General features: G+C 53.9%; 2 protein-coding genes across 8 annotated transcripts in view; one reads left to right on the top strand and one right to left on the bottom strand.

Moving 5' to 3' along the window:
- LOC309615451 (microtubule-associated tumor suppressor candidate 2-like) overlaps window positions 1-13256 on the top strand; it is a 60469-nt gene extending 47213 nt beyond the window's left edge. For 2 of the 3 annotated variants that reach the window (XM_082365111.1, XM_082365112.1), the window contains 5 exons: window positions 3015-3088; window positions 7741-7839; window positions 8941-9060; window positions 11452-11549; window positions 12656-13256. In XM_082365111.1, coding sequence (XP_082221237.1) covers window positions 3015-3088; window positions 7741-7839; window positions 8941-9060; window positions 11452-11549; window positions 12656-12869 — 605 coding nt within the window. In that variant the 3' untranslated portion in view covers window positions 12870-13256. The remainder of the gene's footprint in view (window positions 1-3014; window positions 3089-7740; window positions 7840-8940; window positions 9061-11451; window positions 11550-12655) is intronic. The other variant, XM_082365113.1, reaches the window with a different exon arrangement.
- A 5345-nt stretch (window positions 13257-18601) lies between these two features.
- Window positions 18602-27179, bottom strand: part of SLC7A1 (solute carrier family 7 member 1) — a 68593-nt gene continuing 60015 nt past the window's right edge. For 4 of the 5 annotated variants that reach the window (XM_082365069.1, XM_082365068.1, XM_082365067.1 and 1 more), the window contains 4 exons: window positions 25707-25924; window positions 25314-25480; window positions 24562-24670; window positions 18602-23308 (listed from right to left, as the gene is read on the bottom strand). In XM_082365069.1, coding sequence (XP_082221195.1) covers window positions 23205-23308; window positions 24562-24670; window positions 25314-25480; window positions 25707-25924 — 598 coding nt within the window. In that variant the 3' untranslated portion in view covers window positions 18602-23204. The remainder of the gene's footprint in view (window positions 23309-24561; window positions 24671-25313; window positions 25481-25706; window positions 25925-27179) is intronic. The other variant, XR_014236820.1, reaches the window with a different exon arrangement.

Below are 27179 nucleotides of genomic sequence, written 5' to 3' on the forward strand. Positions count from 1 at the left end.
ACTACAGTAAGTCCCCTACATATGAATGAGTTCCGTTCTGAGAGCGCGTTTGTAAGTCCAACAAAGTTAGCCTAGGTACCCAACTAACACAATCGGCTATATAGTACTGTCCTGTAATAGGTTCATAATACTTTTCACACAAATAATACATAAAAAAACAAACAAACACAAAAGTAAAGAAAACATTTTTAATCTTACAGTACAGTACCTTGAAAAGTACAGTAGTACAGTACAACAGCTGGCATCCAGGGGCTGGCATTGCCCGAACAGGCAAGAAGAGTTACTGACTGGAGGAGGGAGAGGAGGTGGGAGATGGTAGAGCTGAAGGATCGTCAGCAACAGGAGACGGAGGGCGAGCTGCAGTTTCACTCACGTTGATGGAATGCACATTCACATCTTTGAAAGTTTGCAGCTTGAAGGTTCTTTTGTAGGGGACTTACTGTACTTTCCTCTGAAGCCGATCCTCTCAACCCTGCCTGAATATTGGAATCCCTGGGAGCCTTGGTCCCAGCCCAGGGTTTGGTAGCTGGTCTGGGTTACAGCCTGGGCTTGTTAAAGCTCATAGGTGAGTGTAACAGGTAGCCAAGCTTGAGACCCACCTTTCTACAGTAAGTGTAGACATCCTGGGCTTTGTCTTGTTTTGTGGCTTTATAGCCGTCCCACAGGTGTGGTGTTGTCAGGGCCACACCAGCATCTGATTGGGCCTGGCTCTCCACACCTTGCACTCAGACCACATTCACCATGGATGTAAGTGGACTCTCAGGATCTTTCTTTTTACATTTTTCACATTTTTTATAACTTTGAATTATCTTTGGATACATAGGATTTTATGTGGGTTGTAACAATAGCGACAACATTTAACTAAGTACTACTAAGATTTTGACTCTGTGAAAGAAGCTTTTTACACATTAACGTGCATTTACGTTATATAGAGAATTTGTTTTTCAATTTCCCCTTTCCTCATTTTTTCCTCCCCAGTCAGCTGATTGTTAAAGTATATGAAAAACAATTAATTTAACAATAGATTAATAAAAATTTGAGAATATCAGAGTTTTAAAATTATTTTTAAATGTTCTTTGTAAACAACAAGGCCCACTGTGCAATAGTCAATACTCATGTGATTGCCCTCTCGAGCACCATCCCCACCGCCTCTGGGAGCTACCCATACGTGGGAAAGTCCAAGCTGGACGCAAGAGAGAGAACTTCCTGAGAACTAGTTAAATGTATTCCCTGTTCCTGAGAGCGTGTCTCATGTTTAGAGTACCAGTTCCCACCCTTGGATGCACATTGGAACCACCTGGAGAGTTTTGTAAAAAATACTGATGTGTAGCTCCCACTACAGAGGTTCCGATTTAATTGCTCTGGGGTGCAGCCCAGGCATCAGGATTTTTTAAAACTCCCCAGGTGATTCTAATATGTAGCAAAATTGGAGAAGCACTCTCTTAGAGCACAGTCTTAAGCATGGGACAGAGTGTCAGGACCTTAAAATAATGAAATACATTATGAGTACATAGATAGTCGCCATGGTTTATGCCACCTAATAGATACTGACTTTTCTTTGCTTGTGAGGTATAGGGTATCTGAAAATGCCCTAAAGCCCATCACTGCACTGCAGGAAAATGGTCTCAGGAAAGGGAACAGGAATGGAAATGTTACAATGAGTGTTGCCTTTTGTTTCCGGATTTTCGTATAAATAGACTTGGTAGATTTTTCTGACTCATGAAGTCTCGCTTAGACGCCACATCCACATCCAGGGCCTTTGAATTGCATATAATGTGAAGACAATGTAGGCGTATGTAATGGTAGCTGAAAACTTCATTATTGTGGATGATGCTCTCAATGACTATTAAAAGTAGTCATTTAGACAAAGGCAGGTAGACCAGAAACCCACATGGTTTTGTGTCAGTAAAATAAGCACAAACTTTTTTTTTTTTTTTCCAAATGTAAATTTCAGCTAAAACAACTGGATTTCTTAGAGACCTTAACCATCATTAGTTAAAAGATTTGGGTCAATGGAAACCACAAAGTTTTTCTTAATTGCAGCTTATGCCAGCCGGAATGATAATTATTGGTCTCCAGTACTCTCCTGTGCTATAAGCATATGATCCAGGTTGATTAATGAGACCTTTCCTCTCTCCAGTTATAACATGAAAACAAATTGCTTGTGTAGCTAGAATGAGACGGGCTTCACCCAGCTAATAAGACTATTCCCATCTGGAGGAAAACAGAATCCATTTGCTTAATAACTCTTACATGACATCTCTTTCTGCCTGTCTTGCAAATTATCACTGGAATGACACTTTTCACGGAATAGAATTGCTCCGAACTCCCCAAGAGGAACCAACCCAATGAGTCCTTCCTTCCGTCTGAGTGGCTTAACATCGACTCTTTGCTCAAGCAAATCCTAGCATCTGTGTGGCCCAGAGGCCACCAAGGTGACTTTGCAGGCACAGCACTGGTCCCATTCACCTGTCCATTCTCCAGCAAGCCCATGCTCCGCTCTCCTTGGAAAGGTCCCTGCTTCAGCCCGAGATTGCAGCTTCGTGGTAGAAAAGAAGAGTGATCCTGGGAGGGAAGAAAAGGGAGATTTAACATTAATTACCTAGTAGTTTTACCATTAGGAAAAGTTGGAGAATCAGTGAGTGCTGTGAATGGAGAATCTGACTTGGCCAGGGTGTTGGTAGAGCTGGGTATAAAAGTGAGTGTGTGTGTGCGTGTGTGTGTGTGTGTGTGTGTGTTTCTGTGTGTGTGTGCTTGTGCTCTGTTTGCTTCCCTCCCTTTCTTTCCTCTTACCCTCGCCCTTTCTCCTATTTCCTTCCTCATCCTTTCTCCCTCTCTCCTAAATAACATTGCATACAATTTCAAACTAATGGAGAGGTCTCTTTAGCCTTAAGTCCACTGTACACTGGTGTCCCTTACTCACCTACGTCACTAGTCTTAGCCTGGCAAAAGAATCTTGTTTGATCCCTTTTCAAAAGAAAGATCAACTTAACAATTTGATGTCTTCTCTCCAGAACTGATATCTACCCACGAGCTTGAAAAGAAAGAATTGGAAGAAAATTTTGAAAAGCTGCGGCTGTCATTACAGGTTAGTGCTTCCTTAACTCCAACATCAAGATAATGGCAGCATTGTAATTCCTGTCCACAGACATTTATCCAGCACCTACTGTGTACTGGATCCTGTACTAAGCATTGGAATATGGGGGTAAATAAGACCTACTCCCTGCCCTTAAGGAGTTTACTGTCTACTCTAGCTAGCTGTGATACAATTAGTGACAGACCAGCACAGAAGGTAACACATACTTGCACGGAATGAATAATACCGTTAGCGCCACAGGGGTTCCGAGAGACGGCTCCCCACGTGCTTGCGGTCAGAGCCATGTTTGGGGAAAGGGGAGGATTAGGGAGCAGAGCATTCTAGGCTGGGGTAACGGGGTAAGGAGACTCATGTAGGGCAGAAATCGCAGGACATGTTCTGGGAATTGCAAAAGCAACTTCAATCCCCTGGAGATGTAACGAAGCTTCTTGGCGTCCCGCTTGAAACCTGCACAGAGTGTGGGTCTCAGATGCCAGGGGCGCTGCCTGGCTTCCTTCTGATCTCGAAGGGGAGAATGGAGGTCTCTGCCGTCTAGAGACCCCAACCAGCTGCTTCTGTGAAAAGATGTTGACCGCCCCCAGCCCTAGAGAGGGGCTGCCTGGGAAGCCAGGGGGAGGTTGGTGGCCCTGCTTCCATTGCCAGCTGTGGACGTCCCAGTCATAGAAAGATTACCTTTTAAATATTAGGGACACTCACATCTGGAAATTTGGGAGGTGATTACCATAATTCTAATACAAAGGCAGGGATTTTGTTTCTTCAATGGCTCACTTTCCCCAGGCAGTGTTTCTTGCACAGAGCCTGCCCTGCCGAGAAAAGAATCTAGGATTATGGAGTGTCACACTATTGAGTGTACTATTCAAAAATTTTTAAGTGGGAAACCACCTGCTGCAAACCCACCCCCAATCCGTCGATCCATGGATCCATCGGTGGGGCTGCACATGCCCACGTGCTCCTCGTGTGGCTTATCCTTGGCAAGTTAACCCCAAACTTCTTTGTGTACCCCACATCCCACACCATCCAGATATATTACCCTTAAGGAACACAAACCAGGAAAGTAATAGCCATACTGTGATGTATCAGAAAACCCCAAACGGTCCAAAACCAAAAGAAGGGAGAGTTCTGTTTCATCCATGAGTCTTTACTTTGCCACTAAAATCACACAGTCATGAATTGTGCACATTTTAGTGGTAACTCATGGGCAGAATCCATTTGAGCTGAGATTTTCTGGTGTGAGATGGGTACAGTTGCTTAGGCCAGTCTCCTTGGGCTACTGGCAGCTAGAGAAACAGGTTTGGGGTAAAAGATTTGAGTTTGAGGTTTAAATCCCCACTGTACCTTCTCTTAATAGCTTTGAAATCTTGGACAGCTACATAAGCTGTAAACCTTAGTTTACCCATCTGTAAAATGGGGATAATACCAATTCCTTCCTCAAAGTGTGAGCATCTTAAGGGAAATAATATGTGTGTCAATGAAAAAATTAATAGTCAATCCAAGAAAAAAATGGAGAATTTTATTTGAGCCAACCTGAGGATTAGAACCCAGGAGACAGTCTTTATGTGGTATACAATGGAATACTACTCAGCCATAGAAAAGAATGAAATTTTGCCATTTGTAGCAACATGGATAGACTTGGAGGGCATTCTGCTAAGTGAAATACGTCAGACAGAGAAAGACAAATACTGTATGATATCACTTATATGTGGAATATAAAAAACACAACAAACTAGTGAATGTAACATAAAAGAAGCAGACTCACAGATACAGAGAACAAACTAGTGGTTACCAGTTGGGGGGGGGGAGCAGTATAGGATGGGGGAGGGGAGGTACAAATTGCTGGGTGTAAATAGGCTCAAGGATGTGTTGTACAACATGGGGAATATTTTGTAATTGCAATATTTTGTAATAACTGTAAATAGAAAGTAACCTTTAAAAATTGTATTAAATTTTTTTTAAAGATTAAAAGACAAAGCACTAAGGACTGTCCCTTAGAGGTCAATGCACAGTTATATAAATTTTTGAGACAAAGGGTCTTACATCAAAGTAACATATTGACAGTGTACATAGTCCAACAGGGCAAGTAGTGGGTCATCGTGACCCCTTACAGGATTGAGAAAGGAATATTATCTCCTAAGGAGTTACCTTGCTGGCGCCAGGAGAAAATTGCTTTTTTTTTTTTTTTTTTCCTGGTGAGCAGGCATTCCTGTGTCTTCTAAGGGGATCTAGTTAATGTATAATGCAGATGCACAGTGCACACTAAAGAAAGGTAGTGGCCCAGATGGGCAGAGAGAGAATTTTATGTTAAAAAATTTTCTGGTCCTGCCTTAAAAATAAATTGATTTCATCATGTGTAAAGGGTATAGAGCACTAGGTAGCAGCCAGTGCTATTATAATAGTTTCAGGCGTTGTTACATTTGCCATCATCATCATTATTATGGGGCCGTTGGTTAACTCCAAGTGGTCCATGCCGGGCCAGGTCACCAGCTGGGTCTTGGTGCTCTTACCTTGGCATAAAGTAGCCAATCCAAGTTGAAGAACAGCGCGTCCTGTCTGATTGCTGGGGCACCATTGTGTGCCTGAGGATCTGTTTTGAATAATGGTGAAGAAAGCAGAAAAACCACAGTGTGATAGTTTAGATGCCACCTAGATGGTACTTGCCTGAGTTTTTCACTGTTTCACTTTTTAATGGAGGACAAGAGGCTCGAGAGGAATGCTTGCTCTGACGAGGCTTGTATAGGAGGTGGGTAGCACTCCAGTCATTTTATTTTATTTTTGCAATAAAATAATAGCTAATGTTTATTGAGCACTTACTATATGCCAGGTACTGTTCTAAATATTAACTCCCCACCATCCTCTGGGTTAGGTACTATTATTATCATACCCATTTTACAGATGGGGAAACCTGGACACAGAGTGGTTAAACTGCGTAGCGCTCCAGTCATTTTATAGTCACGTTCTGCGCATGCGTGCTGGGGCCCAGCCGGCTGCCCTGAGCCCTGATTTACACTTGCTGGCTCATGTGCCTTCCGGCTCCCACTGACACTGTCTTGCCCTCATGCACCAGCGTGTGCATTTAATGGCACTGTGGGGGGCTTTTATTTCTTAAAAATGAAATGGAAGTAACTGGAAACAAAAAAAGGAGAGAAGGAAAAGGGACCCGCCACGGATGGTTTGCAAAACTGGGTTCTCTGTGGTGACAAGAAAGCGGTCGAGCCAGCACGTGCTATGTGGCAGTGCTTTCATGTGCAGTTCCATCGTTGACTGCACCCAGCTGCTCACGTGGTGAGCGGGGCCATCTCTCTTGCCGGAAGTGTTCACGGGAAGACCTCAGTCCCTGGGTTTTAATGTTACAGAAATGGTGATGGGGGTGGAGAACTTTGGAACACGTGGCACCAGCAAGGCACCGTCTAGTCCCTCTGCGTGGGCGTCAAGGCTCTGCCCGGCTCCCTCTGCTGCCCGCCGCCATCGGTCAGCGCCGGGGCTGCGGGGAGAGGGCTCAGCGTGGTGGCACCTGCGCTGGCAGCAGGGCTGGGGCCCCGGGCCTCCCCACACACGCCTCCGTTCTCTCCACCTTCACACACAGAGCGGCCCCGTGGCGGGCACGTGCTGGGGTGAGGGTCAGGAGGGTCCTCCGAGTCGGGGGGAGCGTCTGAACAGGACACACTTCACTCACGTGGCAGCTCAGGCCAGGGGCCTGCCACCAGGGGCGCCGAGGGGAGGGCAGAAGGGAGCCGGGGTGAGCGGGAGCTGGCTGTGGAGGAAGAGCGGATGTAAGGCGGGCTGGGGGCAGCGAGACGAGAAGGGCGGATGCGGAGGATGGGATGCTGCGTCAGCGTCACTTGGTCCCGAGGGTGCGGGGTTTTGCGTTGCGGGGTGAGGGGCTCAGGCTTGTGCTTTAGAAAGCTCCCCACTCCCCCGCCCTGACCCTGACTCCCCCTTGAGGGCAAACGAGTTGCCGGGTCCGGAACAAAGTCAGCGAGTGGCTCCACCCCAGGTGGAGCGAGTGGGGTCAGGAGTGTTTGTGGATCCGGGGGCGTGACATAGGAGGCAGAATCCTCCGGAACCTACCATCGCTGTGTTTAGTGTGGGGGGAGGGGCTCGGGCAGAGCCAGAAGTCAAGGTTGGTTCGACAGCTTCTGGCTTGAACTTAACAAATGAGAACAGTTCTTCTTTGAGATAAATTAATCACCTTTCCTGAAGTGGGGGGCTAGAGGCCCCCTGGACTAAGATGGCTCTCTGCTGATGGGCTGCTTTTGTGAAGTCAGATATTAAATTATTAAATGCCTCTGTTCCGCAGGCTTCTTGCTTTCCTGGGGCTGGGGGGCGAGGACAGCTCTCTGATCTCAGGAAGTGCTGTGTCGGGCCACCTGCTTCGAGTGCCCCGCCAGCGTGCGTGCACTTTCCGTGAGACGGAAACATGCATCCATCAGTGTTCTGTGGTCCATTCTGGACAAAGCACGGAGGCAGGGAGACCGGGGGCCTCTCCCTCGTGCATGCGAAGGCCTTTTGGTGGAGCCCGGTGGGGGGCGCCTCTGATCTCGACGCCCTGGGAAGAGCCCCCAGGGAAGGGTGGTGGCCGTCGTCACCGCCTCCCAGGTGCCGCGTCTGCAGGGGACCGGGCTGGACGTCTCGTGCGTTACCTGCAGGACCAGGTGGACACGCTGACCTTCCAGAGCCAGTCTCTGCGGGACCGAGCCAGACGCTTCGAGGAAGCTTTGAGGAAAAACACTGAGGAGCAGCTGGAGGTATCATGCGCTCCTGGTCTCCCAGCACCCGCAGGGCCCTTGCAAGGCAGTTCTGTTGGACCCCAGGAAGCCCGGGGCTCCCCCAGCAGTCACCCCAAAGGCAGGGTCCCTGTGCTGGTCTGACGCCAGAGCGACAGCGGTCAGGGCCTCCCGGGATTTTAAGCATGTGCCTGTCAGCACCTGTGCTGAGTCGGGACGGCCCTGGGTTCTCCATCTAAGTGTTATTCTTGCCTCATTGCATACGGCTCCCCAGCCCCTGTCCCTGGGCTGCTGTGACAAGCTGGGCCTGGGAACACCCCACCCTGGCCAGGGCCCATCCCAGCCCCACGTCCCGTTCCCTCCCAGTGCCGCCTGCAAGGGAGGCATCCCTGAAGCCCCAGTTGGTAGGGTGAGGGGTTTTTCCCCAGAAAGGCTGGCACAATTCCTTCCCTCTGATGTAAGGTTGCCAGATAAAATACGCGCCACAAAATACACAATACCCAGTTACATCTGAATTACAGATAAATGAGTTTCGTAGTAACAAGTATGTCTCATGCAACACTTATGTGAAATTCAAATGTAATTGAACATCCTGTCTTTATTTGTTACATCTGGCAACCTTATTCGCACATTTCCTTTGCTACAAGGCCTTTTCTGCTTTTTAAACCACTTTGCTCATTTCCTATGCATGGCAGGGGGCGGGGCCCTCCATGGGCACAGATGGGACCTTTCAATCCCCACCTGTCTGTTGAATCAAGTAGTCTGCGTGAATGTTAAAAGCCAATGTTGAACGTACTGTTTTTACCCGCGAAGCTCCCTTGGGGCGATAGGCTGGTAGTGTCCGGCCGCCCCAGGATCCGACGTTTCAGGGAATGACGGCTTCACCTCTCCTGCTCCCCAAGGAGCTGGATTTTTAGTAGCTCTCCCAGTGGAAACTCGTGGGCATCGTTATCAGGGGAGGCTGTGAGCATTGTCTCCCTCTGGCCCTCTCGCTCTCATTCTCCAGTGCCTGTTAGGAGGCTTGTTAACGGATGACTAGATTCCACTGAATTCATGGTGCTGGAGAATGCTGGGCTTCGCCGGGATACCTGGTAAATAGCTCCTTGCCCTCTGCCCCTGTAGATTGCATTGGCGCCTTATCAGCACTTGGAAGAAGACATGAAGAGTCTGAAGCAGGTATTAGAGATGAAGAATCAGCAAATACACCAGCAGGAAAAGAAGATTATTGAGCTGGAAAAGCTGGTGAGTTGGCCTCTTACCTTGGGAGGTCCCAGTAACCTGCATGATATTCCTGCTGCCATCGTGGATGTCAATATTTACAGCATCCAGGCGGGGGCCCTTACGTGTCCGGTGCTCACAACTGAGCAGAAAACGCCTTTCTTAGGAAGCCGGGAGTTCAGGAATCTCGGAGGTGGCCTCATCTGTAGAAACCTGGAGCCCGTCTGATGCCCTGCCTCACTCCCCGTCCAGCACTGTGGCGTGCCAATTCCTCCCCTCCCCGGGGAAGGTGTGCGGTGCGCCTGCACCCGTGATGTGCGCCAGGCACGGCGCGGACACTTCACGCGTGTTTGTTCTTTAACTCTGACAGCAACCCACTGAGTAGGTGCTGTCAGGAGCCTCCTTTTACAGATGCGGAGACGGAGGCTTAGGACGAGGTCGTGTCTCACCCAGAGCCAAACAGTGGTCCAGCCCAGGCGGGAGCCCCGGGCCAGAGCTCCAAGCCCCGGCTTTCACCACACTCTCTGCCTCACCTTTCAGCCTGGCTCCCACAGAACTAGCAAAGGGCCCCCCTCTGGGGGAATAGAGCAGCCAGAGTTCACTCCCCGCCCCTGTGGGTGCAAGGGCTGAAGCTGAGATAGGCATCCAAAGTTAGCCGCAGAGAAGCCTGCCTCCAAGGAGATGCCATTCTTGAGGGGAAGGTTGGCCCAAGGGTCGCAGATAGATTAATTTTTTCTTTTTTATTGTTGTATTTAAAATAAATTTTTGATACTCTAAGGGGAAATATAATTTCCTCTAAAAGGAAATTATAAGATATAGATAAGAAAATTAAAATATCATATTTCTACACTGTTAATATTTCCAGAGCCTTTCTTCTGTACAAGTGTACACACCCTAATATACAACCCACACATACATACGAGTGTTTTGTATCCCGCTTTCTTTCAGTTAGCAAATCTTCAGCTTACCATCTCAGTAACTGATCACCTCCTCTAACTTTTCAAGTTCTCCGTATGTCTCGGAAATGTCCTTGAAGCTGCTATATCCAAACCAGGAGCTGGTCCCAGACCACCTGTTGCATTCAGTCGTCACGTCCCCTCTCCTGATCTAGCACCATCCCTCTGTGGGGACCTCTCTCACTGCACAGATGCCTGTCAGTCAGGATAAGGGCGGATGGGGGTGTGAGTGCCTATTGCCAGCATCAGAGGCAATGCTGGCCTCCTGGCACCTTCCAGCAGCCCAGAGCTTCCCAGCAAGGCCGGAGCCAAGGGCGGCGGGGGGCTCGCCAACAGAGCCCTCCCCCCTCAGCCCTGCAGCCCTCCTCCTCCAGGCAGGGCCATGTGCATCGTTATCTGGTCAGCCACAAGCCTCTGGGCTTCTCTGGCTGTTTTTAGCCACGCTCCAGGCATTCTGCAGGTATGCAAGAGTTCTCATTCCAGAAGGGTGGGTAGGGGTGGGGGAAGAACTGAGTTAACCACTTCCCATTTCCTGGGAGCACAGATGAGGATGCGGTGAAGAGCCTAGCTGGAGAGCAGGGGCAAAGCCCCGTCCTGCGGCTCTGATGCCGAAGCCTGATTCATGGAGAGGTGGCGCTTTTCCTTAAAGATTGCTCTAGCTGTGAACTTGTCACATTCTCTTCAAAACCTAATTCAGTTCTCAGTGCAGCTTAGAATGGAGCTCTACTTTGGCTAGGTCTCAGGCCCTGGGGACACACCGACAGAGAGAGCGGGGCATAAGTTGCAGAGGAGTAGCGGCCACAGAGGATGTTATCTTCTGAGCATGTGCCACGCTGGGCTTGAGCTGCGTGTTCCTGGCTGCCCAGAGCCTCAGAAGGAAAAGAGTGTGTCCATGCTATTTGTATTTCCAGCCCTCCATTAATTCAGAATGTCGTAGAGTGTGTACAGGCCTGGCCAGAGATGCCGGTGCAGGGCAGACGGCCTGATGGGAAGAACCGGGGGACCCAGCAGCCAAACTGGGTCCTGGTGGTGCTCACGGCTCATTTCTGACAATGGCAGGAGTCTGGGGACACTCACCATGAGAAATATATTCTACACAGGAATCCAGGATAGGCACACACATAAGTTGTATATATACAGTACATACAAGCCACGATATACACTAATATATATATACACACATAATATATCTGAGAGGGAAATATATACTGTATCTAAAATATATACAATACTTTTACTACACACAGTGCACTCTGGTACTTTCTATTCTGTTTTGTTTAAAAAAGAAATGCTGGTCACATCCCTCTAACCTGATTTTACAACCGACTAATGCATTGCAAACTGCGGTTTGGAAAACACTGTTCTTGATAATGTTCCAAAGCCCAGAAGCCAAGGGCATTGGTCTGCCATCTATCCATAGGGCCTTGCTGAGAAGCTCTTGACACTGCATCTTTTATAGGCAGAAAAGAACATTATCCTGGAAGAAAAGATCCAGGTTCTCCAACAGCAGAATGAAGACCTCAAAGCCAGGATCGACCAGAACACCGTTGTCACGAGGTAGGTGGGCCTGGGCGTCAGAGCTTCCAAAGCATGTGTCGCCGACAGGATGGCTTTGCTCTTGACCTTGGAGCGCTCTGCTTTTGTCCTCACTCGTCCGAGCCCTGAGGCTTCCCCACCCAGGCTCTTGGCCCTCCCCACGTGGAGGGAAGCGTAGAACACACTTCTCTGAGCACCCAGCCGGTGCCCGGGCTCCGCAGAGCGGTGGGTCCCACCTTGGCGGAAATGAGTGACACCGGCCGAAGCCTGGGGCACAGCTGGGAGGTGACGGGGATATTTCTGGAGGAGGTTTCGGAGAGGCTGCCAGATGGGGGTTTCCCAGGCTAAAGAGAACCACCGTGTGAGCCGACCCCGAGCTCCATCACTGGGGCCCGCGGCTGCTGCACCAGCGCTGGGCCAGGTGGTCATGGCAAAGGAGAGCTGGCCTGGCCGGAGGGCAGCAAGGAGGGGACGCACCAATGCAGCTGCTCCCCAGGGACACTGCTTCCATCTTGGTGCTGCCTTCCCTGCTCGGAGGGCCCCAGGAAGGGAGGAGGTGGGCAGACCCACTGCTGTCACGACAGAGGCACGGAATGCCTCGGTTCCTTTTTCGCTTAGCGTCCATTAGCCGCAAACATCAACTAAGCATCCGTTACGCACCAGGCGTCAGACTGGGTGCCGGGCACTCGAGGAGGACCGCTCTGGGGCCTGGTCTCCAGGGCTCCCGGTCCAGCAGGCGGCCAGATGCGCAGACCAGAGGCGATGGCTGCCAGGGAGGCCTGAGCCAGGGGCAGGGCCCCCCCCCCACACCAAGCCCCACTTCCCTCTCGCTCTTCCGGCGGCTTCTGCTCTGTCCTCTGGCCCCCAGCGCCTCCCCTGACCTGGGCAGAGGGGCTGTGGGCAGATCGGGTGTTGGCGGAGGGTCTCTGGGAACGGATGTGTGGGTGGGACGAGTAGCAATGACGTTTCAACCCCGCTTCTTGGTCCCTGGGGTCCGGCAGGACCCTGTTCTCCCCGCCGGCACCCACCACCTACCCCCTTCCCCTGCACCCCTTGGCCTGGCAGACCTCAGGTTAAGTGCTTCCGGCGTGACTGCTGCTCGACAGTTGCTTGTTCTCCCCGTGCAGACAGCTGTCAGAGGAGAATGCCAACCTCCAGGAGTACGTGGAGAAAGAAACGCAGGAGAAGAAGAGATTGAGCCGAACCAATGAAGAGCTGCTTTGGAAGCTGCAAACAGGGGACCCAACCAGCCCGATTAAACTGTCCCCCACGTCCCCCGTTCACCGAGGCTCCTCCTCCGGGCCCTCCTCTCCCGCCAGAGTCAGCATGACGCCCAGATGACGCCACCACGCTGCGGGTCCAGCTGCGGCGCCTGGTCCACGAGGGTTTCCGCCTCGAGGGAGTGGTGACCAGGGACCGGCCCGACTGACCCTGCGCGCGTGCCCAGTAGCTGCATAGCTGCACCCTAGACAGAGTCCTTTTCTGATCCTCGTGTAAGACTGTCCTGGTACTGGCACTTAGGAAAGTGTAAATGGTAGTGTCTGATGTGCAAACGTTTGACCGTAGTTAGAGCCAAAAGAAAGAAACGCCAATCGTTCTTGAGCAATGAACTTTCACTGCAGAATATCAGGTTAGTTACAAATAGCTCAGTTTTGAATATCCATTGAATAATCATTGTGTACTGCACCGATATGTGTGTGTATTTAGATATACGTATATACACATGCAGCGGTTCTGAATTGCATTTTTTATAACATGAAGCGCTGACATATTTTGGTGAAGGTCAGCAGTTTTCTAACTCGTGCCTAAGAATTATTGGGAAATGAAAATGCATTTCTATCTACCTTCCCAGGAATATTTCTACCCAAAATAGAAAAAGGAAAAAAAAAAAAAGATACAGAGAAGAAGCGCCTTCCGACCTACCACCACGTGGTACTCTGTTTAACACAAACACCAGCCATTCATGAACGGTAACTGCCTTTGGAACAATCAGCTTCTTAGTCCACATAATGTGAGGTCACTATTACTCCATCCGCAAGTTTTAATTATTAATACTTCTGTCATGAGCAGATAAGGGGCAGCAGTGGGAAACCCTGAGGGGGTGAGGAGTTTTGCAGATGTCACTCATGACAGTGGATCATCTATAGTCTTGTAAACACAAGTTCTGCTTTTTTTTCCTAAATGGCATCTTGGAATCCATCATTAAGCTCTTTCATCTTCGGGAAAATATGGAAGCACATGACCTTATAGGATGAGGGTGAGAGTGACCTTGGAGTTGGCCAAGACCATTCACGCTCCGTCCTCAAGAAGGAAGACTGCTAATAGGGTCTGTGTTCTGACTAAGCGTAGAGTAGGAAAGCATACTCTGGCATCCTATTTGCTTTACTCTGATGTGATGCTGAAAATGGTCAACTCACCAAAATATAACCCTCAGCCCCACTTCATTGGCACCCCCCTTCGGTTTGGTTCTGTAACCCAACCTCATTCCTGTACATTGAGAAGCTCAGGGGTTCTAGCAGGGGCTTCCAGAAAACCAATTCTTCTATCCTGGGGGATCAGTTCCAAGCTGTGCTAGATTATCACATGACCTCCCAGAAACCCAGGTGTATTTTCTGCTGGATGATCGAGCAGTGCCACAGCTGACAGAGGTCCCATCTTTGGTCCAGGAGGTGCTTCCAAACAGAGGAAGGAGCCCGGGAAACAACCAGCCAGCGGTGGCTGGCTTCTGGACTGGCATTTGACTCTGAAATGGTAGAATTAGAACCTGAGAGGTATTCCTGTAGTGCCGTGGACGATTAGAAGCAAGACACACAAAAGAAAGAAGCGGTTTCAACAGTTGGTATGGTGATGATAGTGATGCCTTTGTTCGCTGTTTGTGACAAAGACCCTGCACTTTCCTCCCTAAGGCCCCTCAAAATGGTCCTGAGGACTGGCTCTGAGCATCCCCGAGGCAGGCGGACTCATGTAGGGATGCTTCGTGGGCCAGAGCCACAGAGCAGGGAAGACACGGCCCACGGAAGGGGTTGGCTGGCCCAGGGCCCTGCCTGCTCTGTGAATACGTGGCCAGCGTAAAGACAGACCTGGTCTGTGTCCCTTGCGTGAGTCAAGGTTGGGTTTCCTGGCCTCATGTACATCTCATTTCTAGCAAACCGCCAGGTGTTTGCTCATCCTGGGGACGTACACAGGAGTATCCACTGAAGAAACATTTTTTTCCTTTAGTGGCTCTGCATGATGCTGTGATGTTGATTTGGGCCTCCCGTTAGAGTAGATCATGCCACGTTGACTAAATACACAAGTATTTATTCTTTTAGCAGGCACCACCTGCAGACACAATAGCTCAGCCCTCCGAATTAGGAACTGCTTCCCTAACGGCACTTGCTAAATGCAGTTACACAGCAATACAGATATCAGTGTTATGTTAGAATGTGGTCCAGTGTGTTAGCCTGTTGCAGTCAAGAGTTGTAGTGGTGTTAGAGTGAAGTCATCCCTCACTAGGCGACTAGAGCTTGGCTCTAACCAGCCCTGACCTTGGGTACTTGAGCTAATTCCCACCTTGCCCTGGCTTCATTTCCCCGTCATGGACGCCCATCATATATGGCTCCTAGCCCAGAACACGAGGGGCAGCGGCCACCGGGCCCCTTCTGCGCCTCTCCAGCCCCACACTGTTAGGACTTGGACCTCTGTCTCCCTGGCGTCCACCTCCCAGGCCAGAGCTGCTGCCACGCGGAGATGCCGCAGCCTCCCCGCCTGCCGCTCACAGACCCGCCGAACCGCACCAACCTCTTCCTGGTGAGTGGGACCCCGTCGGTGCCCTGCCCTCCCGCCGCCCAGCACACACCCGGCGAGGTTCTGGGGGGGGGTGGGCACACCTGGTGGCCATCTGAATGGGGTCACTCGTTCCTCTGCCGGCCCCTGCGGGTTCTGTGTTGCCTATTTGTGTTTGAAGCATATTAAAATGAACTTGAGGGACCTTCTGTGACATACACTTGATATGACTGTTGGCCTGGCCCTCCCAGGCTTCAGGAGGTCTGGTGGGGTCAGGCAGGGAGGCCAGAAGGCTGGGCTCCCCTTGTGTGTGCGCCAGCTGGCCGTCTCTGAGTCACGAGAGCCCCCAACTCTCCCCCAGCTCGGCGGATTCAGGATCCCTGCACCCATCTTCCAGCCCGGATCCTTCAGCAGCCTTGCCCAGGCTTTGGGGGCTCAGCGGCTCTGTTCCGTCTCCGCCGTCCTGGGGAGGCCCGGGTGGGTTGGAGGAGGTTGGAAAAAGGACACGAGATTTGAGGCCAGTCCCCTCACTGTCAAGGTCGAATTCAGACGTGGACCTATTGCTTCTACCCCAGAGTGAGCTCGGTCTGTCCTCAAGCCCGTCCCTCTGCACCTGGCTGGTCACAGAGCTCTCTCAGAGCGCCAGGAACAGGCTGGCGGGCTTGGGGGCCGTGGTCACAGCACTGCCTTGTCATGCGCTTTCTCATGCCCTCAGGGTTCTCGGGGGCCAGGACACCCCTTGAACCTAAAAGCGCTCACTTGCCCCACCCGGGCCTTCAGGCTGGGCTGCAGCCACTTGGCTGCCTGCCCAGGAGTGTCCCTCGGGGCTGCCCTGCCTGGGGTCGCAGGCTGGTTCCCTGTGGGGTTTGGAGGGACCTCCGGAGACTCCAGCCACTCTGCCCTCCCGAACCACTGCCTGACAGGAGCCCCTCGGCAGGTGATAAAGCCCCTTGAGTTACTCCGGACCTGCCAGCACCACTCCCGGACCCCCTGGGTCACCCACGTATCCAGGTTATTGGCGATGGCTGCTATTCATGATCTACTTGTCAACCCGTCCCAACCTGTTCGTTTCTTCTGGCGTCTTGTGCCACCACCTTTAGCATACCCACCCTGCATTCTCCTGTCAGCACAGCCGCTTAACAGAGGGGCGCTGGCGCCCGGCCCACGGCCCACGGAGGAAACCAGGGTGGAGAGGCCTCGCACCCGTGGAGAGCTGTGTCCCCCTGTACGTGTGTCCTGCCGTGGCAGAGAGGCTTTTGAAGTCAGCCGCTCGGTCCCCGACGCTGGAAGGAGTGAGGAGAGCGAAGCTCAGGTAGAAGCCGGGGGCAGGGCGTCCCACCCGCTGCTGGAGGCTGTTCTCACTCCGTGGCTGCATCCGGGAACAGGCCCCCAGCAGTGGCCCGCGGGGCACCCTCTTATCGCATCCCTGCATCCCTCTAGGCAAGAGGCGGGGTCCTGCCCGCTGGGGAGTTTGGGTCAAATGCTCGAAAAAATCACCACCACCATCACAGGCTAGAGCTCATTCGCTTAAGTTTGCTAAATATCTTTTTTTTTTTTTTTTTGAACCTGTCTGCTTCTCTCAGACCTCTTTAAAAACAAAAGCAGGACACCTCGGGTTTCTTGAACGCCCAGCTCTGTTCCTTCCCCCTCTGGGGGACATGCAGGCGACTTTGCCTCCCTCACCAAGTCTGGGCGAGTTTTCCAGAGCCAGCACCACGCGGGATGAAGCGCTGTGCAGCCTAAGCTGGGCGCTCCCGTCCCTGCAGGCCCCCCGGGTCCCTCCCCCCAGACAACCCAGGCAGGCTCAGCTGCTGCTGTCGGTTTCAACTGCACCCAGATCCACGTAGCAGGGGCTGCGTTAGCAGACGCTCAACAAGTAACCGCACCGCTTCACGGAGTGAAAATGTAAAGCGTCCGTGGGAAAGTCCGACCGCGCAGCTTCTCCCGGCTCCCGCACCTCAGTCCTGGGTGCCCGCGGATCGCTGCTGAGAAGGAGGCCAGAGCTCACGTCATCAGCGGACGTACCACCTGCTTCATTCCCGAAGCCTCTCTCACATCGCACTTTTTCTGGCCGTATTGATGGCTTGGTGGACAGGCTTATACAGTAAAGCGAAACGATGGCCCTTGGAAGAGCGGCGGACTGGGCTACCCCGGGTAGGTGTCCCCGCCCTCCCGGCCGTCTGGTGGCTGAACAGCAACCCAAGGAGTCCGTGAGATTCCTCCCCGCTGCGGAGGCCGGGCTGTCCGGGGGCAGCTTCTGACTCACCAGACGCGTTTCATCACCAAACTGTGCTCCAGGTGACTCCCCACCCACAGGCCCCCATCAGGGTTTCCTAGGAAACTGCCCGGAAGCCTGGTGGGGGCGCTTCAGGCGCCCGCCCGCGCCGGCCGCTAGGTGGCAGTGTGGCGCCGCGGGACTGGCCGCTCGGGGAAGCCAGCCCGTCTACAAGTCCGGATCTGGGCTCACGGGCGCCTGCCAGTTGTCACAGATCGCCTTGTGGGAGGGGGCGGCTGAGGGCAGGAAGGGGCACCCTGCCTGCGTTCGTCCCTGCAGACCCCTGGGCGCGGAGGGAAAGCGTCCCCGCGGTCCAGGCCTGGTGGGTGGTTCACCGCGCGGCCGACGGATGCCCCTCACATTCCTGATGCTGAGCGCGCGGGGCCGGCAGCCGCCCCCTGCTCTGCTCTCGGGCAGCAGACCTCCCAGCGTGATCACGCGGGGCCTCAGGGTCTGGGAATCAAGGCCCCCTTGACTGAGTGTGCCTCCTGTGTAAGAAAGCGCTTCCTTTCTCAAGGGGGGCGGGGGGTGGTGAGAGATCAAGGATTATGAGAACAGCTACAACCCTCCCCATCCCTTCCCGCTCCTGCGCGCACCCCACCCTCCAGATGGGTGGCGGGCGTGTGGCCGGAAACGCAAGGCCGGTGTTCAAGGCAGAGGGGTTTGCTGCACTGACACCCAAGTGCTTCTGCAAACGAGCAGCGTCAGGCCCCGCAGACCCATTGGCAGGAAGACCTCTGGGCCCAAACCCAAGCCAAGTCCGGAAAAGAGTGGGAGGTGGGGAGACGGCTTCAGAGGATCCTAAATGAGGGTCGAGGGGTTCCCTGGCCGAGGCGCTAAAGCCGGAATGAGGATTTCCACCAAACGGCTGAAGGAGAACGAGGCAACGCGACATCCTTCCGGTTGTGGGGAAGCAGGCAGATACTCAAGAAGCAAAGAGCAGGGTCTGAACTCCCTGCGGGGCACCCACCCCAGGGCCCCCCCTCTGCCCCCCGAGCTGCCGGAATTCCTGAGATCACACTGAGCACGCCCAGGCCATAGACGGAATTTATTAGGATTTGCGGAAGCATGAGAGGATGTACCACAAAAGAGCTTGACTTTACAACATGAAGTACGGTATCAATGCAGTGTTGTCAGCAAAACTGGGATACAGAGCAGAAGTTCACATTTTTTAAAGGTGATGGACGACATCTACTCTTGTCCTTAAAATAAAAACAGGGGGACCAGCAGAGGCCCATCTGATTTGCAGTTAGCGTCAGAATCTAAATCTAGTATCACAGTTATAAGAAACTATAAGAAAACTATTAGAAAAATAGAACATCAAACAAGCAAAAATATTATACAATTTACATAATAAAAAACACACAATTCTCTTAATAATGGCTCCACGTTCAGTAGAAGAAAAAGTGTACTGAAGAAACCACAGCTCTTCAGGTTTGATTAGAAACCAACCCTCAAGAAGATCATCACCCTCTGTGCTCCTTAGACCCATCAAGGCTGAAAGGCACAACGTAAGCAGGAAACTTATCTTAAATATATAACTTCTCCAATGGGAAAATAAGCCCCAAACTTAAAAAGTTTGTCATCAAGAAACACAAAATCATATACCTTGTTAATAATTTAACAAAGTCTGAATGCATCTTCCCAGCCCTCCTCCCTGACTCTGTTTGGAGAAATCCCATTTGGACTTCAAGCCAAGGTCTTTCATCTCATGGGGGTTTTCAGCAGTTCAACACATTTACAGGGTGGGCCAGGGGGGCTCCGGAGAACTGCGCCCCGAGACCCTTGGCCAGTCCACGCCCCTCTTGAAAGAGCACTGTCACCCAGCGAAGCAACGGGCACAGACTGGGCCATAGTGATGAACAGGAAGGTCAGTTGACTTTTGTTTTCTGCCTTAACCTCCCATTAGGTATTGTAACTACGAGGATGAGATACAGAATGTATGTAGCTTCTTGCACCACTGGACCAATAAAGCATTTCGTTACCCAAAAAAGTCCACAAGAGTCTGATAAAATGCACATCTTGCTCTCCCTAAGGAGCCTTACGTACAATACTCTCATTACCAAGGCAAACAGACGCATTTTAAATTACACCTAACAATTACGCACAACACATATTCAGTTCCATCTGAAGTTAACTCACACAGCGTCACACGCCTGCGCCCAAAGAGTGTGGTCGTGGTGGTCATGCCTCTCCATCCATCCTAGAGCACCCGGGCCACCGGGCCTGGCACCAAGCCCCCTCCCTCCTGTCTCCACGGGGGTGGTTCTCGGGTGCCAACAGAACAAGCGGCTCTTAATGTGTCAAAGCGGGGCACCCAGGTCAGGAAAGACAGGTCCCAGCATGAAGCCAGGCAGCTTTCCTCCAGCAGTGAGGCCCCTCAAATGCCCGTGGGCTCGCCTACAGTCTGGGTGGGGCCATTAGGAGACGTGTCCACACAGCCGATGCTGGCAGCTCTGCCTACATCAGGCTAGACGCCATCCTAGGCGGGACGGCAAGACCTGTCAACTCACCCTGGCTGCCGGGAGGAGGGGGTGGAGGGGAGGCGACCTGGTACAGCCCGGGTCCCCCCCGCCTCCCGCCGTCCGCCCCGACGCCATGCACAAAGCACAGCAAACACATCGCGAGGCTCCTGCTGGGCCCGCGCCCCTCCCAGGTGTGAACAGACGTGTCAGAGGTGGAGAAGGGAGTGTCACGGGCCCGGGGGCTCGGGGTGGGCAGAGAAGCCTCCGCAGTGCTGCGGTCACCTGTGGACACAGGGCAGGGCGAGGCCCGTGGTGTCCAAACTACACGGAGCCAGAAAGCCGATCACCTGATGGAGACGGACTCAACGGGACAAAACCCAGAGTGGGGGAGACGCGAGTGACCCTGACGACAGTATAAACTCAGCAGCTTCTCCACAACGGCCTGGAAAGATGGCTCCGTCACGGGGCCCTCTGGGTTTGTAAAAGCAAAGCCGGCCCAAAGTCGGGCAGAGGAGGGGCGAGCAGGTGAGCCGGGGGCCGTGCGGAGGCTCGAGCTCCTGCCCGAGGCCCCCATCCCCGCCCGGGGCGGGGGGGTGGCTCAGGGCCCCGCTGCCTCCCCGGAGACCCCGCACCCCTCACTTTGGCACAGGTCCCGGGGACCCCGCGTGGGCTTTCACAAGGCCGTGGACACGCAGGGAGGGGGCCACGGGCGGCAGGAAGGGGCGCTTCCTCACCACAAGCGGGTCTTTCCAATGTGACTGTTTGGGGCTGGTGCACAGATAAAAGGAGACACGGTGTCCCCGGAGGGCGCGTCACTGGAAATGTGGAACTTCTGACCCTGCAGGAAAATGTAGCCGAGCCGTGGAACCGAGTGCGGGAGGGGCTGGGATGTGAACCCGTCGGGCACTTCCGGCGATTACTTTTGGCTGTGTGTCTGTGTCCGTGTGTCTGTCTGGCAGGTCTGTGTGTGTACGTGTCTGTGCGCATGTCCAGCTCAGGGCCAGGAAGGAGGGGTGTGATCAGAGAGCCCACTGACTTCGGAGGCGCCCACCAAACGCCGTTCCTGGCAGCACCGCCCCACGCACAGAAGAGAAAACCCTCGGCAGCGGTACGAAGACCCGCTCTCAACAGGCCCCATCCCGGGACCCCAGGCGCTCTTTCCGGGGGGGAGGGCGGGGGGCTTCTCGAGGCAGCCACTGCCCTTCTGCGCGGTGCTTCGCGGCTCTGGGTGAGGAAGGGGACCACGTGTCAGGACGCGCTCGCCCCGTGAGATGCTGAGACACACCTTCTTGGCTGGAGAGCCACGAGCGCTGCTGGCTGAAACGTCAGTCGTGCAGTCTGCTGGGGGGTGTCACACGGGGAAATTTCAGCCAGAACGAAAAAGAGAAAAAACACCTCTCAACCTGCCACCTTTCTTGGACACCCTCTTTCCCTCACGCTCTCTGCCTCTGTGGAAAAACAGCAGACAAATCAAGCAAACAAATGGCTAACAGGTCCCAAGAAGACAGCAGACAACCAAAACCCCAACAAAATAAGTTAACGTTTATCAAAATATTGTACAGCACCAAGCTACATAAATTTAAATACCTTTCTTTGGAAATCCAAGCTTTGGGCTCTTATAATCCTCCCGCTGGAAGATTCACAAGTGATACTGAGAATAAAGCTTCCACGAGTGACCAGAGTGGCCAGAGCCTAGAACGAAGGCTGACCCTGCCATTTGGCCGCTTCACTCATTCTTGCATTTTTCTCCAAGAACTTTCTGGGGCAGAGGGAGAAAAGCCAAGTGCCATCAGTTCATCAGGCTTCTTTCTACCAGATTTGTGACAAAGGCCAGAGGGGGAAGATATGGGGAGCTAAGCTTCAAAAGCAGCATTTACATTTTCTGTGGAGTAAAACATGCCTGGCCCTCACCTCCTGCCAACACGGGCCCTTCCGTCTACTGAATTACACTCTCTCGGGAAGGAAGACTCGGCCCGGCTACCAGGAGTGTCCCCAGGGCCTCGGGAGGGAGTGCCGTGTGCACAGGGACACACGGACACCGAGGCAGGGGTACGGGGCAGGGTCACCAACCCGCAGCATGTGGACGACACACACCCACACGAGAGGCACAGCAATGTGACCCCAAACCATCTCACATGCAGACCCCGCACCCTGGACAATTCGGGGTAATTAATTACTCGGCTGTGTTCCGCGCCACTGTTAAGCGCCAACTGAATGTGGTGGAGTGACTGATTCACAGCGACGGACAGAAGGACTCCACGTGAGGATAAGACACAAGAGGGGCCAGAAGCAGCTGGAGGGCCACGCCGTCACTCAGGACGAGCGGACGCCGGCCTTGGGAACCTTGAGACCCAAGACACCGACCTACGAGTGGCAGGAGGACTCAGGGAGGAGCCAGGACCACAGGAAGCGCTGTTCTCCGCTCTGCTCATTCGAGGCGCGTCCTACAGAAACAGTCACATTCCAGTTACTCAGGACTCGGCGGCGCTGAGACACGCCAGAGCAGCAGGAACTGGCCCGGGGCCTGGACGGCTGGTGGCTGCAGGAAGTCCGGGTGGAGTAGCCACTGCCCTGGCCCCATGCAGAGCCCGGCCTGCGGCCCGAGTGTGCAGTGTGCGAGGGGGGCCGGAGCCCCTGCCTGGAAGGAGGGGGGAGACCGCAGTCCTCACGACCCCTCTGGAGGCAGCTCGGAGGGCAGAAGCAGGAGAAGGAGACCGTCTAGTTTTCCTTCCTAAGTAAACTAAACCGCTGTCCTCAGGCTTGGGGTGGCACAGCTGGGGACAGACCGTGTCGTGGTGCTCAGCTGGCATCCGGGGCGGCTCTTCGGGGCCGGGCGGGGAGGCGGGGACCGGAGTGTCCAGCACAGTCCCTGGAAGGGAGGCCGGACCGCTCAGGTGACGAGAGAAGGTGACCTCCATTCTGCCCGAGGCCGCAGCAGCAGGGGCGCCCGGCCGGCGAGGAGAAGGGCTGCCGTCTTGCTCAGGGAGAGGCTCAGAGGCAGGTGGGCAGCCTCGGCCCCGTGGCCCCAGCTGGGAGCTGCCAGGGGACGGGCCCAGCGAGCCGGCCTGAGCAGGACACGCGGGTCGCGGGCCACCCCGTCGTGGCAACTGTGCTCTGTGGGTGCGCGAGGGGGGCGAGGTGCTGCCGGGGCCTTGGGGGCAGGGCTGTGCGTCACTTGCAATGGTCCAAGTGACCGTCAGGAGTCCTTGCTGGGTCGGCGGCCAGGGACGCCTCCTCGCTGTGCCGGAGACCGTAGCCAAAGTAGATGAAGAAGCCTGCGGGCCGAGGGCAGAGACCGGTGTGAGCGGGCACCGTCGGGTCCCGGGAAGCAGTCCCCGCAGCAGCCTCTGCAGGCGGCCCCGCCGAGAGGCCTCCGCAGGTGGCGGCCCCAGGCAGGGCCCCCGTGGAGGAGGGCGCGACTCTTCGAGCAGGGTCGCCTCTACGCTCGGCAAAGGCGCGTCCTTCTGGGCAGCCTCAGGCCAGGGGGGCGGCTGGGCTGGGGGCCCCGGCGGGGTGGGGTGGGCGCTGGTTCCGCAGCCTCATCCACTGCCCACCTGGCGGGGTGCCCCGCGGGCGCCGGGGGGGCCAGGACAGACCCTGCACAAGTCAGGCTGTCCCCGCCACGGTGGACTTCCAAGGGCGCTGGGGGTCCCCAGGCTCTTCGCGCCGTCTGTACAGCCCTCGTTCTCCCTCCCTGAGTGACTCAGACATTCAGGTCGCCTGGGACTGCGTGCAACCCGTGAATTTAGTCATTCCAGCGAGTGTCAGGGGCCACAGAGGTCTGTGCCCCTAACTATCCACCCCCCTGGGGCCACCTCTGTGCCAGTGACACAGGAGAGCAGGCCTTGAAGGAAGGACCCAGCCACCAAAAGCCCTGGGACCCAGGAGCGTGTCGGGGACGCTCAGAAGCGGGCGTCCTCCACCTCTGCCACCTCCACTCCCGCAGTCACTGGGGCTGGGAGGTTTGGCCGCAACACGGCCTGGGGGTCACCGCTCTCGTCAGTGGCACGGACCGGTCAAGGCCAGTCTCCCGGGCACCGGCCCCCGGCCTCCGACACTACAGAAGGAAGCCGGGTCCATCTCCGCAGCGCCTGCTGTCGGAGGCCCAGAGAGGGGCCACGGTCGGCGCTAAATGGGGCCAGCACCCAAAGGGTGACCCCTTGCTTCCCACAGGCCCAGCCACTCCCCGCAGCCCACTGTTTGGGACGGACAGCAGACTCACGGGCTCGTTCTGAGAAAGTCAAGCTCTGGCCCGAGATAACTAGCAGACAAAGGCTTTAAAGTTATCTAAAAGGGAGGGGAGGACCCACAGCCTACCAGGAGTTCCTCACTGTCAGAGAGGAAACCGCTGACTACGCGTGTTTTCGCTGTGTTTTGAAATCTGAAACGGGGGCGGCTGGAGGGCACGAGCCATCCAGCCAGTAGCAGGGAGGACGAATGAGCAACTCAACGTAGGTTGGCGGGGCTGGGGGCCTCTAAGAGACGCTGGGACATCACGTGGTCACCTCGAAACCCACAACTCACGTACCTATCAGCATCCACACTGCAAACCGGACCCATGTGCCTTGGTCCAGCTGCATCATGAGATAGACGTTCACAAAGATGCTCAGGACGGGAAGGACGGGCAAGAAGGGCACCTGCAGAGACGGGAGGCGGAGCGTCAGGTCTGATGCGATGGAGAGTGCGGGACGGACGGCGTCTGCTCGAGTCATTTAGCGAAACTACCCAAGAAAGTAGTGCACCCGAGGCTGATACGGACGGCCAGGTCTACGTGGGGAGGGGCTGAGTGCCAGTCCCCAGCTCCGTACCCACACCCCGTCCCCCCAAATACACCCCCGCAGGCAAATCCTAGTAGGTGGGAGTTTGTTCTATGCTACTAATTGCCAAAGTGAGCTCTCGTCTAATTTCCCCTCTTGCTCTTCCCCTGAAGGGGCTGGAAGAGGGGCTTCTGCTTTATCTCTAAGGCTGAACTACCTTATTATGTGTAGAATCGAAAAATGCAGAAGCCCTGGTCATCCCCAAGGCTTGGTGATGACATGCGGTCCACCAGGGCAGACGTGTATTTATGAGAAGCCCAGAGAACGCAGGGCGCTCCCCCACCTGCGAGCCAGGGCCCGGCCTCTCTCAGCAGGCGCCGTCTGTGCCTGGGAGCCCCAGGCTCACGTCGCCCGAGGCCGGCCAGCGAGCACCTCCCTCCGCCCACCCAGGCCTCGCAGAGCCCGGTAGGCAGGGCGGCCTCCCGGGGGGTTTCCTGCAGCCAGGTCAGGCCGAGCTGCTCACCTTGAATGAGAGCTTGGTCTTGCTCTCGGGCTGCCGCCAGATGACGGCTGTGACCACGCAGCAGAGGAAGGCGGAGCCCATGAGCACGAAGACTGCCCACAGCTCCCCATTTACCAGGGCCCCCTTGCCAAGCACAGCCACCGTGCAGAAGGTGACGACCAGCAGGGCTAAGAGGGAGAGAGAGAAACGCACTTCCATCATTTCCCAAGTTTCCACACACAGATCTCCTCAGTTCTCCCCAAAACCCACGGAGAGGGAGGCTCCGTTTCTGCAGGCACCAACCCCAATTAGGACGGAATAACTGACCTCACGGTCCAGGGCAAGCCCGGCTCTTGCCCACCCCCGGGGATAAGCAACACCCCAAACACCGCACAGGGAAGGGCAGGCTCTTACCTATGAGGCTGGTTGAGATGTTCACAATGAGCCCAGAGAATTTGGAAGGCTCTGTATTTCTGGGTGAGAGTATGGTTTTCAGAGAAAACTTTTCTGCTTCTGGTAAAAAGCCCGTCTGGGAATCGCTGGTGCTCACCAACTCGTTCTGGTAGACTGGATCGAGCTCGTCACTGGTCCTGGCCATCTGGTATACCATGTTAGGCTGCTCTGGTTGATACCTGTAAAGCAGCAGTTTGCTTGACCGTCGTAATGTGCTTTAATTAAGCAAAAGGACACACACTAACTCAAGTTCTTAGTAAGCCTTCAAAGGTAAGCTGCCCAGGACACAAGGCATAAGACGGGAAGAGGATGATCACAATGATGCATTTCCCAGCGAAGAGAAACAGAGGAGGAGACCCAGGCCTCACCCTCCGCTCCTGCCTCTGGGCAACACCCTCCTTGGTGTCTCTGTTATGAGGCAACTTGACCTCCACCATGAACCAGCCCAGAGGAAGGTCCCGAGAGTTTCTCTTGCTCTGAAAAGTAGCACTGGCCCTTGGATGCTTAAGGTATTAGGCCACTTCCAACAAAACTATGGCTGTAGGGAGCTAACAGTACAGACAGAAATAGAAAGCAATTATATTAGGACCCTATCTGGTGCAGAGAGCCAGAGAAATGTGTCTGCAGTCTGATGAATTTGAGAAATCCTGTTTGCAAGACTTAATTGGATCAATTTATTTTAAAACTCCAAGTGCCTTGGAATAAATAACTCTATAGAGCTGGGTGAAGGACCAAGCCTGTGGCATTGATTTCCAAGACACAAGCCACCTGCAAGTGAAACACTCATTTTAAATGAGGCTCCTTATCTTCCCAGCCAAAATGAACAAAGGTCGAATCCTTCCCACCAGCTTTGAAAAACGGAGTGCTCTGAATTATTCTGCATCTAATCTAAGAGCGAATATAAAGATATTTAACCACTTTTTTCACTGACTCACTCATACAATACCATTCGGTCAGTTAAGACAGTGGGGTGGAACTCAGAGAAGATTTTAGCACTGAGCTCTTGGGAAGGAAAAAGTGGTCGGAAACTAGCAAACTAGCTCTAGCTGACTCTCCAGAGCCACTACTGAGGCTCAAGCTAGGTAATTAGCTGTAGAGCACGTTAGGGATGGAATCAATGGCCTGGCAAGTATAAACCCCTGAGAAAGTCGGGGGCTCTCCCCAGGTGACCACACTGAGCATCTCCACGAGTACCTGTTCTCATCACGTGCCCTACCTGGGGTCGTTCCTGGGAGTGAGGAAGCAGAGCCCTGTCTCCCAGAGCAAAGGAAAACTGGAGCAGGGGTGTGCTTGAAAAGAGGGGCACCGTGGCAGCGGAGGACCCCAGGACACCAAGCCTCGGCCCAGAACTGCTTTACTAGGGTCCTCCACGGGGCTGGCCCGGTCCAGACAGGACTCCAAGCCAGAACCTGGAGAGTCTTCCTGAACACGGTT

The sequence above is a fragment of the Balaenoptera borealis genome (assembly GCF_965194805.1).
Source record: "Balaenoptera borealis genome assembly, chromosome: 18".
Lineage (NCBI taxonomy): Eukaryota > Metazoa > Chordata > Mammalia > Artiodactyla > Balaenopteridae > Balaenoptera > Balaenoptera borealis.